The sequence below is a fragment of the Brachyhypopomus gauderio genome, unplaced genomic scaffold, assembly GCF_052324685.1.
Source record: "Brachyhypopomus gauderio isolate BG-103 unplaced genomic scaffold, BGAUD_0.2 sc77, whole genome shotgun sequence".
NCBI lineage: Eukaryota > Metazoa > Chordata > Actinopteri > Gymnotiformes > Hypopomidae > Brachyhypopomus > Brachyhypopomus gauderio.
In genome coordinates this window covers 1069796-1082500 of record NW_027506898.1, presented here as the reverse complement: position 1 = coordinate 1082500, position 12705 = coordinate 1069796, and the positions used below count along the sequence as shown (strand labels likewise).

The following is a 12705-nucleotide window of genomic DNA, read 5'->3' as shown; positions in this document are numbered from 1 at the left end:
GCCAGACTTGCAGAAGGACGACATGATGGCCCGACGCACGGGCGCATTTCAGAAGACAGCAGGTGGAAAGACTCGCACGCAGTTCCTGCCCCTGCCGGGCAAGAAGAAAAACCCACTGGCTGGACCAGCTGCAATAGAGAGTTCTCAGCCCGGAGTCACAGACCCCCTGGTGCTGGAGACAAGAATAAAGACGAAGAGGTTCAAGGTTGGGCAGAGGTGGGCTCTAGAGGTTACAGTGCACTGCAGTGAACAGAACCCTCACCCTTGCATGCGTCTTTCGGACTGGTCCTGTTCAGCATGGGGTGCAGTGCTACATACTAACCAGAGCTTCAGACTGGAGGAGGCATGTTTATGAGCTGGGTCGAAATGGACTTCTGGGTCCAAATGAAGTTTGCTGAAGCTTGTCGGTGTGCTGTTGTTGTGTGTTTGAGTGTGAGGTAATGGTTACCTTGCACTGTTTCAACAGAACTGAACCCGTATATGTGCAACCGAAGGAACTGGAACAAGTTACCTCAAAAGAACCAGGTTTGACCTTGACCCATGCAAATGTTCGTGCTGACCAGTGCAATTACAGTGATGAGGATGAGTGTGATGAAGGCCCCCTGCCTGACTTGGAGAAGGATGGCATGCTTGCAAGGAGGACGGGAACATACCACACGCTGAGCTGTGGTCACGTGCTTTCGTCCAACGTGCGCGGAGCTGTCAAGTGCAAAACAGAGCGTGTTAGTGGACATCACCTGTCGCACATCAAATCCACCGATCAAGAGCAAAAGCACACTCAGAACAGGTTAGGCCTCCTGGAACCAGCGTGCTCATGTTTGTGAGTGATCACGCACGTTTGTTGTCATGGCAGTGCCCACAACAGCATTGTTGGGTGTTGTGCTCATGGATACTAACTGAACTGCGGTGCCTTTGAAAGAAATATTCATTAATATTAAAATTGCGATTAATGTTGTGATTGAGATGTATTCACATCCCGGCAATTGTGAATGGTTATTTTTGGTGACATTAAAGGGCCCAGATTCTTCCTTAAGTACTCATCCTGTTTATTTTTTATTGTTTTCACATATTTTGATGAATTGGTCAGATACTGCACGTTTAGTTTTTCGATAATACACGGATGCCCACATTATGGCCTGTAGGTCAAAGGTGTGTTGCAACTAGTTTTTTACTTTGGCAATGAGACAGCCAATGGCAGAGCTCTAAACAGAGAACATTATAATAATTATAATAATATTATTAATTATAATATTATAATAATATTATAATTGTTATTATGTTCATAGTTACTTTTGGCTCTTTTGTCACGATTTGTTTGATTGTTATTTTGCGGTGTTTTCATTTTCTAACATTTTTTTAACCATTTATAAAGAAGTCTTCCATAATTTTGCTTGTAATGGAGTGCATAAACATTATAATTTCCTGATTTTATGAGCTCAGACTATGCAAGTATAAACAACTGCTTACATGCTTCCTTAAAACACCACTTCTCTTGTGCTTTAATAACCAGTGGCCGATATCTCAGCTTCACTCCTAGCCCTGTGACCACGCCCCCAGCAGATGTTCACAACACACCCAGGAAGTGCGCTCAGATGATGGAGAGCCAGGAGACGAGCACCGTGGGTGTGATGGGTGGGGCAACTGATATTGTAGGAGGGGTGCAAGCCAATAGCCCTCCCCCTGTACCTGCCCCCAACCCACGGCGCGCGTTTTTCCTGGAAGATGATGGTCTCCCTCCAACGTGAGGACCAACCTAACCTCTTGAGTGAAATCACACACACACACACACACACACACACACACACACACATACACACACACACATACAAACACCACTAAATAGATAGATAGATAGATATGGGTGTAACTTTATGCTGGAGAGAAGAATGTGGATGTACTATGTTAATGTCAGATCCTTCTCATTCCTTCAAATCAATGTATTTTTATGGAAGCCAAATGAATCCCAGTAAGGCTGGATTAAGTTCCCTTAAGGCTGGATTAAGTTCCCTTTAAGCTGGATTAAGTTCACAATGTGTTTATGTTGCTCTTCGTATTAGAATCTCACAACTCTTTATAATTTTTCTTTATTAATCTTGAACATTTTCTAGATTCAGTCACAAGGCTGCTTGTGTTTCTGATGAATCAGAGTAAGTTTTTTTTCCTCTCCGATCTGCATATCCGATCTGCATATCCTCTTCTTAACCTGCACTGTAGATGTGAGCTTTTGCATGTACTTTTGTTTAAAAACAGAGACTATCATTCTTTGCACATTCTTACACGCATGCAAGAAGATGCTTCACACACACACACACACACGCACACACACACACACACACACACACACACAAATGTCTGTTCGTCACTCCTAATTCCATACACATACATGCAACATGATTTTTAGAATGTAAAGGTTGTCATTGGTGTGTTTCCCACAAGCTTCAAACCAAAGGTCCTCTTCAGCTGATCATTTAGCTGATACTTACTGCCTTCTTCTGGTTTCTGAGCTAATGTTCTTTGGGGTGACTGGGGGCCATTTTCTTCTTTCTTCTTCTTTCTTCTTTCTTCCTCTGCAGTGTCATAGCTAATTTAATTTCTTCATTTATTAATTTTCTTCCTGAATCTGCTTATAGAACCTCTCCTTGCTCTCTGTACCTCTTCAAGTGTCCGGTGCTGGTGGTTTAGATGTGGCCACGGTCATAATTTTCTCTGAGCTTCCCACTCAGCATATAATCCTTCGACTCTGTCGGTTGCTTACAGGAGCGTCAGCTTGATTGACATGCGGGATGAGGAGGAAGCAGACCCCCTGCACAACCAGTTCAGCAAACTCCGGGAGGAAGAGGAACAGTGGCAGGATGTGAGTTTCACACACACACACACACACACACACACACACACACACACACACACACACACACACACACACACTCACACACACACACGCACAAACAGTGTTCAGCCACACAGCTACAATCAAGAGGAACTACAATCGCTGACGCCAACCTGAGCGCAGCTGCCTCAGACATGGTTTAAATCCTCTTGAGCTGCCTACTGTAGCCTTGCTCTGCTCCTTTGCTCCTGTTTGTTTTTGCACCAGGCTGTTTCCAAGTCCTTTCACAGTAGGCTGATTCCCAAGCACTCTCTAAGCTTTCCACTCCAATGGTGCGCCTCTTCAAGGCTTCGTGTAATTGGCCCTTCGGGAGCTTCTCCTGTTGTCTTGCGTGCTGCCGGCCAACAAAAGCCTCACTGCACCGGGTGTTCATGGAAAGTACCTTGAGTGTTAGCTGATGTTGCATGGCCTCAGTACCCTAACAGTAGGTTTTAGTGCTGCCAAGTGTTACAGTTACCAGGTGTGTCTGTTACCAAGTGTGTCTATTACCAAATATGTTACACAGACCTGCCAGATGACCGCTACAGTGTGCTGAGAGAAGCATAATTTAGTATGCTAAATTAGTATGCTAAAAATAAGTATCTTGTAATGGCTAGCGAATGCCCAGGCCTAACACCTGCGGAGTGTTGTCAGTGGGCTGGGTGACTATGAGATTAGTCCATACCCATATTCAAAATGCTGCCCAGATACTTACAGTGCATTTAGAATTACTGTATGCATTGGCTTTCATTCGCAACATCTTCTGCCATTCTGAAGTTTATGGGCAGAGTCAATCCGGGATTTCTGAGCTGCTGTGAGGACCTGTACTCAGAGACCGCTGGAGGGAAATCATCAACACTGTAAGTGAAACTAGCTCATGCTTGCTGGAAACCTCCAAATCTGAAATAAAAGCATCCCAGCGAGCTTATAAGCCAGAAACTGGGCATGACAGATGAGGAAGATGTTGAGGAGTGACTAGTTGCAAAACACATCTGTGTCCGCCGGACTCCCAGTGGTTACCCATCAAGAAAACTGTGAAAGACATTTTACAGATCTTCACATTCCAAGTCCTGGAGCTGTCCTGCTGTAAATATCAATTCAGCTGCACTCTCGCTGTTTCTAAAGCCAAACTGCGGTTCTGGGAGAAGATTCTCTGGGATTTTGCAGCATTCCCTCAGCCAGGTCTTCACCAGTGGAAAAAAAACAATTCTTCAAAACACCCAAGACTTCACGGCTGTACTTGTTTTGATAGATAACCATGTCTTTTAGGAGCTTTGCAGATACATAAATTTTTTGGCCAACATCTCCAGGAAGACTGGTGGGTGTTTTAGGTCATAGATGTGCAAGCACTCAGGCCATTCTTCTAGAATAATACAATTGAGTTTGGAATCATGATCAAAGATGACTTCAAAGCACTCACCCCATCTTGAAGATATCTTGCCTTAGCCTTTCAGGAGGATCTGACCTTCGGCTGAATTCTAGGGGTGAAGGAGTTTTCTGGGTCCATGGAAGCTGTAAAAGTAGAGCATATCATGTTGTTTAGTGTGGGATGGAATTTCCTGTGTCTTGCAGCTGCAGAGAGCTGCCAAATCCTTACTCAGCTGGGGTCTGCCTGTTCCTCCTGCACACCACGTTCCTCTGAGTTTCTGCTACGTTTGTCTTCCTAGGCTCACCCACAAGGCAGTGGGGCAGTCTGTGATGACATGGTGCACATCGATTGACCTGTGTGTGTGGTCATAACTAAAACAATAGAAGGGAGTGGAGCACTAGGTACTAAGGGGTCTAAAGGAGTAAAAATGTACAATAGGCAGAGGGGATATTTTAAAGCCAGTATCAGGAACTCCTGTAAATGGCACTGTAAATGACTTATTAAAGTTTTTAATTAAAATTATTATTAAATGTCTGTTGAAATAAAACACCTATATATCTCTAAAAATGAAAATCAAAGTTAATCTGTTAAATTTGAAATGGTCTTCAAAATAATGAGAATAGAAGAATACTTACGTGTGTGTGTGTGTGTGTGTGTGTGTAGGACTTAGCTCGCTGGAAGAATCGGAGGCGATGTGCCTCACAGGATCTGATCCGGAAGGAGGAAGAGAGGAAGATGATGGAGAAACTAATGCTTTCAGAGGGAGGTGCCCATCGCAGGAAGAGCATCAAAACCTACAAAGAGATTGTGGAGGAGAAGTAAGTGTAAACCTAGTCTCTCTCCATCACTCCATCACTCTCTCCATCACTCCATCACTCTCTCCATGAAGCTGGAGATTTAATACAGTATGAAGTTACAAAATATTTTACCAAACATTTTGATTTCGCACTTCTACTTCATTTGGTTTGCTCCAATTGTCTTAATCTACATTTCACATTCTAAAACTGGAGTGCTAAAGCTGCACAAACTATTGTAACCCAGTTATGCTAATATCTTCTGCTCCCCTCCTTCTCACTCCAGGGAGCGTCGAGAGCACGAGCTCCACGAATCGTACTGTAAAGCGTCGACTCCAGAGGAGAAGGCAGCTGTGCTGCAGCGCTACGCCCTCCGTTTCACCATCAGTGACGCCATACTGGAGAAACTACAACTCCCAAAACTCCCTTCTGTCACCACAACGGCGCCCGCTCAGCCTCAAGCCACGTATACCTTGAGTGAAGAAGTGGAAGTTTCAGTCCCTCCAGTGTCACCTCAAGCACAGACACAGCTCCCCGTCCAGCACCACATACCAGCGGCCCAGATTTCTCTGGATAGTCAGCCCAAAACCCCAGAGCCATCACCATCCCGTAGGCCCAAAACCCCAGAGCCATCACCATCCCGTAGGACCAAAACCCCAGAGGCCCCACTGCCGATCACCTGGGTGCCTCCTCCGCCCTCCAAGCCTGTGCCACTGCTGACTCCAAAGCCCTACTGCCAGCCCAAATTCAGTCAGATTTCTTACAAGCACGTTAAAGTAAGAAAAACATTTTTATGTGTAATAGATAAAAGATTAATATTTACCCAGCTGGGAAAGAAGGTTAATTCACAATAGGTCCGTGACAAAAAGGCAGACTTTAATTAATCCAAATAATAAACAAACAAATCTACACAATCTACTTAAATATATTTAACTGTTTTATTCATCACCAAGGGAAAATATGGGTGGTATTACTTGTCACAATTTGGTGATTTCCATACTGTGCAAGATGTCACTGAGCAGGAAAATCACCAAACGTTCTTGGCTTCCAGCCCTTTGGGAATAAATATATATTAATACGTCTAAATGTTACCTACTGTATGATACTCTTCCAGCCAATGGGTGGTCATATTTTGGATTGTGCTCTGCTAGACTAAGATTGATGTTATCATTCCTGGGTTCTGTTGGAGCTGCTCCTCCAGCTTAGGGGTCACATTTGTTTGGGATCTGCAAGACCCACAGGACCTTCTACAGGACTCACCAGACCTTCTTGTTCTCCACCACTCCACAATGGGGGTGTCCATCTCATTTGCTTTGCATATGTGCCACTTTGCGTCTCTCAGTCTTTTACTTTACAGCATCTTGCCTCGTGCTATTTGGTGTTGGACTGTCTCAGGTTCTCCTCTACACAACCTGCAGCTTGGTTCTTGTGTGAGATACACCCCTGTTTCCATCCACCTGGTGCTTAGTGTTTGATCTCACTGTGCTTTGGTCTTGCTTTTTCCCTGCCATTAACAGTTATCTTAGTCACACTCAGTCACCTCTGCTATCTGTTGGTGGTACATTCCATAGAAGAGCTTCTGTGTTGACTATGTTCCTTGTATGTCTGAGGCACTCTCATCATACATGTACTCATGGATGTTGTTGTCTTAACCTGGACTGTGGATCTTGCATTTTGTACCTTCTCCTTTAATTGAATGTTGAATGTTGGATCTTTAGTGGAGTATCTCATGAAACTTTTGAGTGAGGTTTCTGGTCTATGATTTGCCAGTGTATTGTGTCTGGTGGGTATCTGATGACTGGCCGGGCGTACATCTTCATGGCTTTGATCTTTGTCTTCCCATTCATCTGTCTCTTGAGATCTGCCTCACCCTGTGGAGGTAGGATGATGCTGTTTTTTTTTTTATTTCTACCTCGTGGTTCTGGTTTGATTGGAGAATCCCCGAGTTGTTGTGGCTGTCCTATAGGTCTGCTACTGCCTTGTGGAAGTTCAATTCACTCTATCCTGATCACTTTCTCTTTTTACAATCAGCATCATGGGGAAAATGTATGAAACAAAATTGCAAGACTTAAGCAGGAAACATTCCCCCTTCAGCAGTCCAGCTAATAAACAGTCCGTTTTATTACATCCATGTTTTATTATTTTTTTGTCCAAGTAGCCACAGCTTCTAAAGTTGTCCACGGCTGTTCCATTAAGCTCTGGTTGACGTACCTCATGGTCATATTGAATATATAGAGAGAGGTGTTTTAAGTTTCCGATTGTGTTGCAGTGAGTCTTTCTGCTTTCTTATGCTTTCTTCTCGTCGATACAGTCGATAACGCTGAGGTTGGTCCATGTGGTCTTGGAATCATGTGGACGGCTCCATCTGTCCATAAATTATGCTTAAAAGCTCCAGTGGTGTTACCAGTCTTCTACTGAGCAGTGCTCTTTTATTTTTATATATGATCATTCAGCTTTGTGGACAGGCAGATTAACGGTCTGTGGTGGTCCCTTTGCTGAGATCCTACGTGACCAACACAGTCCCGTCTTCTGTCAGCCGCCCCATATGGGAGCTAGTAGTTAACAGCTGGGTCGTTTGTTCTGCTAGTCTGTCATGCAGAGCTGTTAGCCTCTTTAGCCAGCAGGCGTAGATCATGTCAGGGCCAGGTGCTGCCTGGTTTGTGATGTTTCTGACCTGCCCTTGGACATCTGCTGTTGTAATGCTGACTGGTTCCTCTTCTGGGAGATTGTGGTACTCTGCTTTGAGATCCCTTGAACACTGAGTACTGGTGTTATGTGATGATTCATTCTCCCATATGCTCTTCCAGTACTGTACTGTTTTAGCTCTGGGTGAATTCACAGTCAGGGTTCTGTTCAACTCTGAGAATATACTTTGGATTGGACTGGATTGGACTAACCATCCAAAATATAACTTCAGCAGAACCCTGACTGTCAATTTATTGGATGTGAAGAGAATATTTATTATTTTGGTCACTGCGTCTTTTCTGCAATACATATATTTTTTCCGCTGGTGTGTGTGTGTGTGTTTCTGTAGACTGATGGACTGGTGCGCGTGAATGGAGAGTGTCATGTAGAGGTCAACAGAGAGAGTCCAGCAGGAACAACACCCATGCCGGCTGCCTCCAACTCCTCGGTGCCCCTGGAAGCAGTGCCTCAGAGTCCCCAGTCAGAACCAGAAATCTCACCAGCTAGTGAGGACGCGGCTCAGACGCTGACCAAAACCATAACCACCCAGCCTGTTCCACCCAGTCCTGTTCCCACAACCCAAGAGACAGAGCAGGCTAAGGAAGAGACGGAGGATATTGCCAGTCATCAAGAAAAGAGTGGTGAGGAGGAGACATCGACAACCCATGCAGATTCACAACTGGCAGGTTAGTGTTCTTGAAGATGTAATTTCATATGGCATACATGGAATAAAAACACATTAGCTCATGGTTGTTTTCATTTGCAGAAGGAAACAAGGTGGTCACCAGTTCAGTGAAGTGCAGTAGCATTGTCAAGACAACCATTGTGACAGAGCTTATGCAGACACACCCACTACCCGCAACAGACTTGCACAGTGTTGACCAGGTGTGGCCAGTGCTCTGTCCTGATTGGTCTAGAATTGTACTGATCAACAGTTGTGTAGTGTTGTCTTTTATCATAGCCTCAGATAATATCCTTCAATATCAGTCTACACTAAGGCATTCTATGTGGCACCATAGTGTGAAGTTGTTATCTGGGCGTCTGCACTATTTGTGTGAGAACCCTCTGCAAGTGACAGTGTCCGAGTCAGTGTATGATTCAACAAGCAAGTGTGATTTTTAATAAGGCCAAATTATGCGTTACTTTTTCATTGTGAAAGAAAACTTGGCCCTACACAAGAACATTTGTTATAACCCATGCTTGGATATGTACTTTGATTTGATTTTGATTTGATATGTACTTGGATTTGAAGTCAGATTAATATTTATTCAGATTCACTGATTATGCTGCAAAAAATGATGTAATGTTTTCTCAACCAGGCCTGCAGTTTAGATGATTCAGACGTGAAGTCATGTGATGAACTCTCCTCTAGTGACTCTGGAAAAGCTGAAGTTACCTCCTATTCACTCTCCCTGACAGGTAATAAAACTGCATTATCCACACTTCTTTGTGTCAGCTGTGGTCACACAGCGAGGGTAACTATATCTGAATATTTTCACTACCCACGTTGTTCAGCTCCCTTCTAGAGTTTAGGTTATTTAGGATTTCCCTTCAGATTTCTATTGAATTCCCCACTTTTATTCCTTTTTTATCTCTGTTCTGGCTTTTTCTTTCTCTCTTTCTGTCTCTGTGTCTATATTTCCCTTTGAATTCCAACCTATCCCTCTCTTTGGCTGGTTTTGGTCTGTGTTTGTGTGTGTTAGAATCTTCACACACCTCCAGTAGCTCTAGATTACGCTGGGAGTTCTTCGCTCCGACAGGTAAAGCAGACTAATTGCACAGGGGTCTCCACCCTAGCTGCATATAGGGGTCAGGCTGAAAGAGGTTCCCCTCATCCACCTGCTCTCCTTCTCACTTCTTGTCTTCTGTCATTCAATACAGTCCTTGTTAAATTTGTCCATCCTGACTAGTTGCATTGCACACACCTACAACATGCTGAGGGCACTATGAGTCTGTGAGTTTCAGTAATCAAGTCTGCCTTGTGCCAGTACTGAGTACTGACCTTTACACTACAGCTGAAATTGATGGACAGAAATAACCAAAACAGTCCCGACACACTTCATTTTGTCCTCACCATCACTAGGCTCCCATAGCAAGCGCCACACAGCAATATGTGCGAATGCCATGATAATGCCTGTTTTAAAGACGTAATTCAATCAAGTGATTTGGTCAAACAGTACTTTTTGCAGCATTCTACAAAATTCCTTGTTTCTGTTTTTTAGTTATACAGCTATTAGATATTATAAAGCTATTAATTATTATAAAACAACTCATTTTTATAAAGCTGTTTGTTATTATAATGCTGTTTGTTATTATAAAGCCATTCATTATTATAAAGCTATTATTTATGAGGCCACTTAGTATTAGCACGTCATGCTCTTCATTCATTCATTTTCATGCCTTGTACCGTTTATATGGCCTTTGATGTCTTGATTAGCTATATTGTCGACGTAGCTTCACAGAGGTGTTAATAAAACACTGAGCTCTGTCATGGTGAAGCGAGAGGCCTTCTGATGAGTGAACTTCCTGTGGGCATTTCAGTGTGAGTGAGGACTCTAAAGCTGATCTTTTCTCCTTCCTCCGCTCGTCTTCCGCAGAGGGCCTTGACTTCACCAGTGAGTGTGTAAGTACCCCGAGGCACGGTGATGGTTCACTTTCCTGTCCTCTTTATTCTCCGCCATCTGTTTTCTGTTCTTCTGCCTTTCACTCCTGTTCTGCCCTGTCCTGTCACTTCCGGTTCCCCCTTCCGGTTTCCGGTGTGTGTGTGTGTGTGTGTGTGTGTGTGTGTGTGTGTGTGTGTGTGTGTGTGTGTGTGTGTGTGTGTGTGTGTGTGTGTGTGTGTGTGTGCACATACTTGCGTGCACCAGATTGAAACCCCGATCTTGAACCTCGCAAAGAGGCTCGATCACTGGACGTGGGACCCTAATGAAGAGCGTAAGCGTCAGGAGAGGTGGCAGCAGGAGCAAGAGCGCCTCCTACAGGTACACTGATGCCTACAGGTGTGTCGCATGACTTTCCCAAGATGCACTGATCGGCGCTACCTACACTGAACCTCCATAATTCGTATTGCAAAGGACTTCATTTTATACATGAATTTCAAGGTCCAGTTGGAAAAGATTTGTACAGGACTTAGAGCTGCTGTAGGCAAAGGCCTTGATTGTATACATAAATTCCAAAGTCCAGCTGTAAATGATTAGTACTTAACTTAAAGCTACTGTAAGTGATTTTTAAAGGATTTTTTTGCATGTGCATTTTTGCATGTACGAAAAGAGAGTAGGTTACGCACAATGTGAATATGTCTTTGGAGGGAGGTGCTTTGGACCAAGGTCTGGATGGAGGGTGTGGGAATGACAGCTACATTGGGGTTAGCTGCCTTTGATGGCTAAGTCTGGAGGAAGCTGGTAAGAACAGTAAAATTGATTACACCTAATGTTAAGGTTATATAAGTGCTTTTAGCTTGTGGTCCAGATGTCCACCTTTTTAAATCTTGTTCATGTTGTCTCCTTTATGTTTGTAGTAGTAGGTTTAGCGCGTAGCGAGTGTTGACCATCCAGAACTTAATTGTCTGTCGAGGATGAAAAGGTTTCTACAGTTCACCTTCCTCTCCCCTGGTTGTCCTTTCTGTGTTCCAACTGATCTATACATTCCTCCACACCATAGCATCTGGAATCCTGCTGTCGTCTTCTGCGTACTTTTTACTGTTCTGTCCCTTTTCTCTCCTCTCTCCTCTACTCTTCTGTTCTCTTCTCAATCACATTGAACTCCATGTGTCTGCCTGTCCCTCCCTAGGAGAAGTACCAGCAGGAGCAGGAACGTCTGAAGCAAGAATGGGAGAAGGCTCAGAAGGAGGTGGAGGAAGAAGAACGGAGACACTACGAGGAGGTACGCCCTCGGCACCAGAACCCACCACCACCACCACCCCGGTCCTCCTGGCATTCAATACACTATCGGTGCTATCATGTGTAAGATGCTTGAACCCCTCCATGCTGATAAGGCTGTTGCGCATTACTGATCAGCGATTGGCTCTGATTAGGAACGGCGGATCCTGGAGGAGACAACGACCCCGCTGACCCCGCACTCCTCTGCCCTGTCCTCGCCCGGTGTGACGGAAGCCCCACCCCTTTCGGTCCCCTGCCATGATGACCCTGCCCCTTTGCTGGCTCACCCAGACAAAACACTACAGTTGTTTGACGAACAGACGAGCCAGAGGAACGGGTTAGCACACAGGTAACTTAATAAACACCGGCAGCTTCACCGCTAACTACAGACAATAGCAGCTAATATATCTTTCATCCTCAAACAGCTCTGATCAGACAGAAGCAATCGCACCCATACTGCAGAACGGCCAGGGAGCAGAACATCAGGAGAGTCAGTCTGCTACACCACAGCTGCAGTTCATACATGGTAGTCCAGCCGTCCGCTTACACTCATCCACAACATGGACCACACACACACACGCAGGCTAATTCATCATGACTTGTGTAAATACAGATGAGTCTTGGAGCTGTAAATCAGAGAGCAGGCCAGAGTGGAAGAAAACGGCTTCCCTGGACAGGAATATGAGCCCTTCACAGACGCAGCCTCCCAGGATGAGGAGGTTAGAGGCGTAATGTGTGTGTTTGTGAGATAAACTCTTAGCCCTGCACCTGATGTTCCTCGCTTGTGTCCGATCCCCCATGCATGCACTGTATGCAATGCGTTAGAATGCTGAATGTATTGCATTTCAAATCTTCCTCTTCTTTTTTTTTTGGTATCACAAATAGGATAAGATTCCACAAACATTAAATCATCAGAAATAATCACTTTTCGTAATCATACTTTTCATTCATATGATCACCTTTGTACATTTAGTGAATCTGTTAAGATTAGTAGGATGGTCCATTACACTCAGTGTAAAGAAAAGTAAAACCTGCAAGCAACCAACATTCTGCTTGCTTGCTCATGTGTTTGTGTGTGTGTCTATGTGTGTGTGTCTATATGTGTGTGTGTGT

The 12705-nt window shown here is 44.4% G+C and overlaps 1 protein-coding gene across 13 annotated transcripts in view; it reads left to right on the top strand.

Moving 5' to 3' along the window:
- Window positions 1–12705, top strand: part of limch1a (LIM and calponin homology domains 1a) — a 45876-nt gene that overhangs the window by 29961 nt on the left and 3210 nt on the right. For 7 of the 13 annotated variants that reach the window (XM_076990646.1, XM_076990642.1, XM_076990648.1 and 4 more), the window contains 17 exons: window positions 1–216; window positions 467–787; window positions 1511–1741; window positions 2109–2147; window positions 2758–2854; window positions 4899–5053; window positions 5316–5805; window positions 8064–8400; window positions 8481–8599; window positions 9034–9133; window positions 9418–9474; window positions 10312–10337; window positions 10582–10695; window positions 11504–11596; window positions 11748–11941; window positions 12018–12118; window positions 12206–12311. The exon at window positions 1–216 is cut by the window's left edge and continues 183 nt beyond it. In XM_076990646.1, the coding sequence (XP_076846761.1) occupies window positions 1–216; window positions 467–787; window positions 1511–1741; window positions 2109–2147; window positions 2758–2854; window positions 4899–5053; window positions 5316–5805; window positions 8064–8400; window positions 8481–8599; window positions 9034–9133; window positions 9418–9474; window positions 10312–10337; window positions 10582–10695; window positions 11504–11596; window positions 11748–11941; window positions 12018–12118; window positions 12206–12311 (2796 nt within the window). The remainder of the gene's footprint in view (window positions 217–466; window positions 788–1510; window positions 1742–2108; window positions 2148–2757; window positions 2855–4898; window positions 5054–5315; window positions 5806–8063; window positions 8401–8480; window positions 8600–9033; window positions 9134–9417; window positions 9475–10311; window positions 10338–10581; window positions 10696–11503; window positions 11597–11747; window positions 11942–12017; window positions 12119–12205; window positions 12312–12705) is intronic. The other 6 variants (XM_076990649.1, XM_076990643.1, XM_076990641.1 and 3 more) reach the window with 5 other exon arrangements.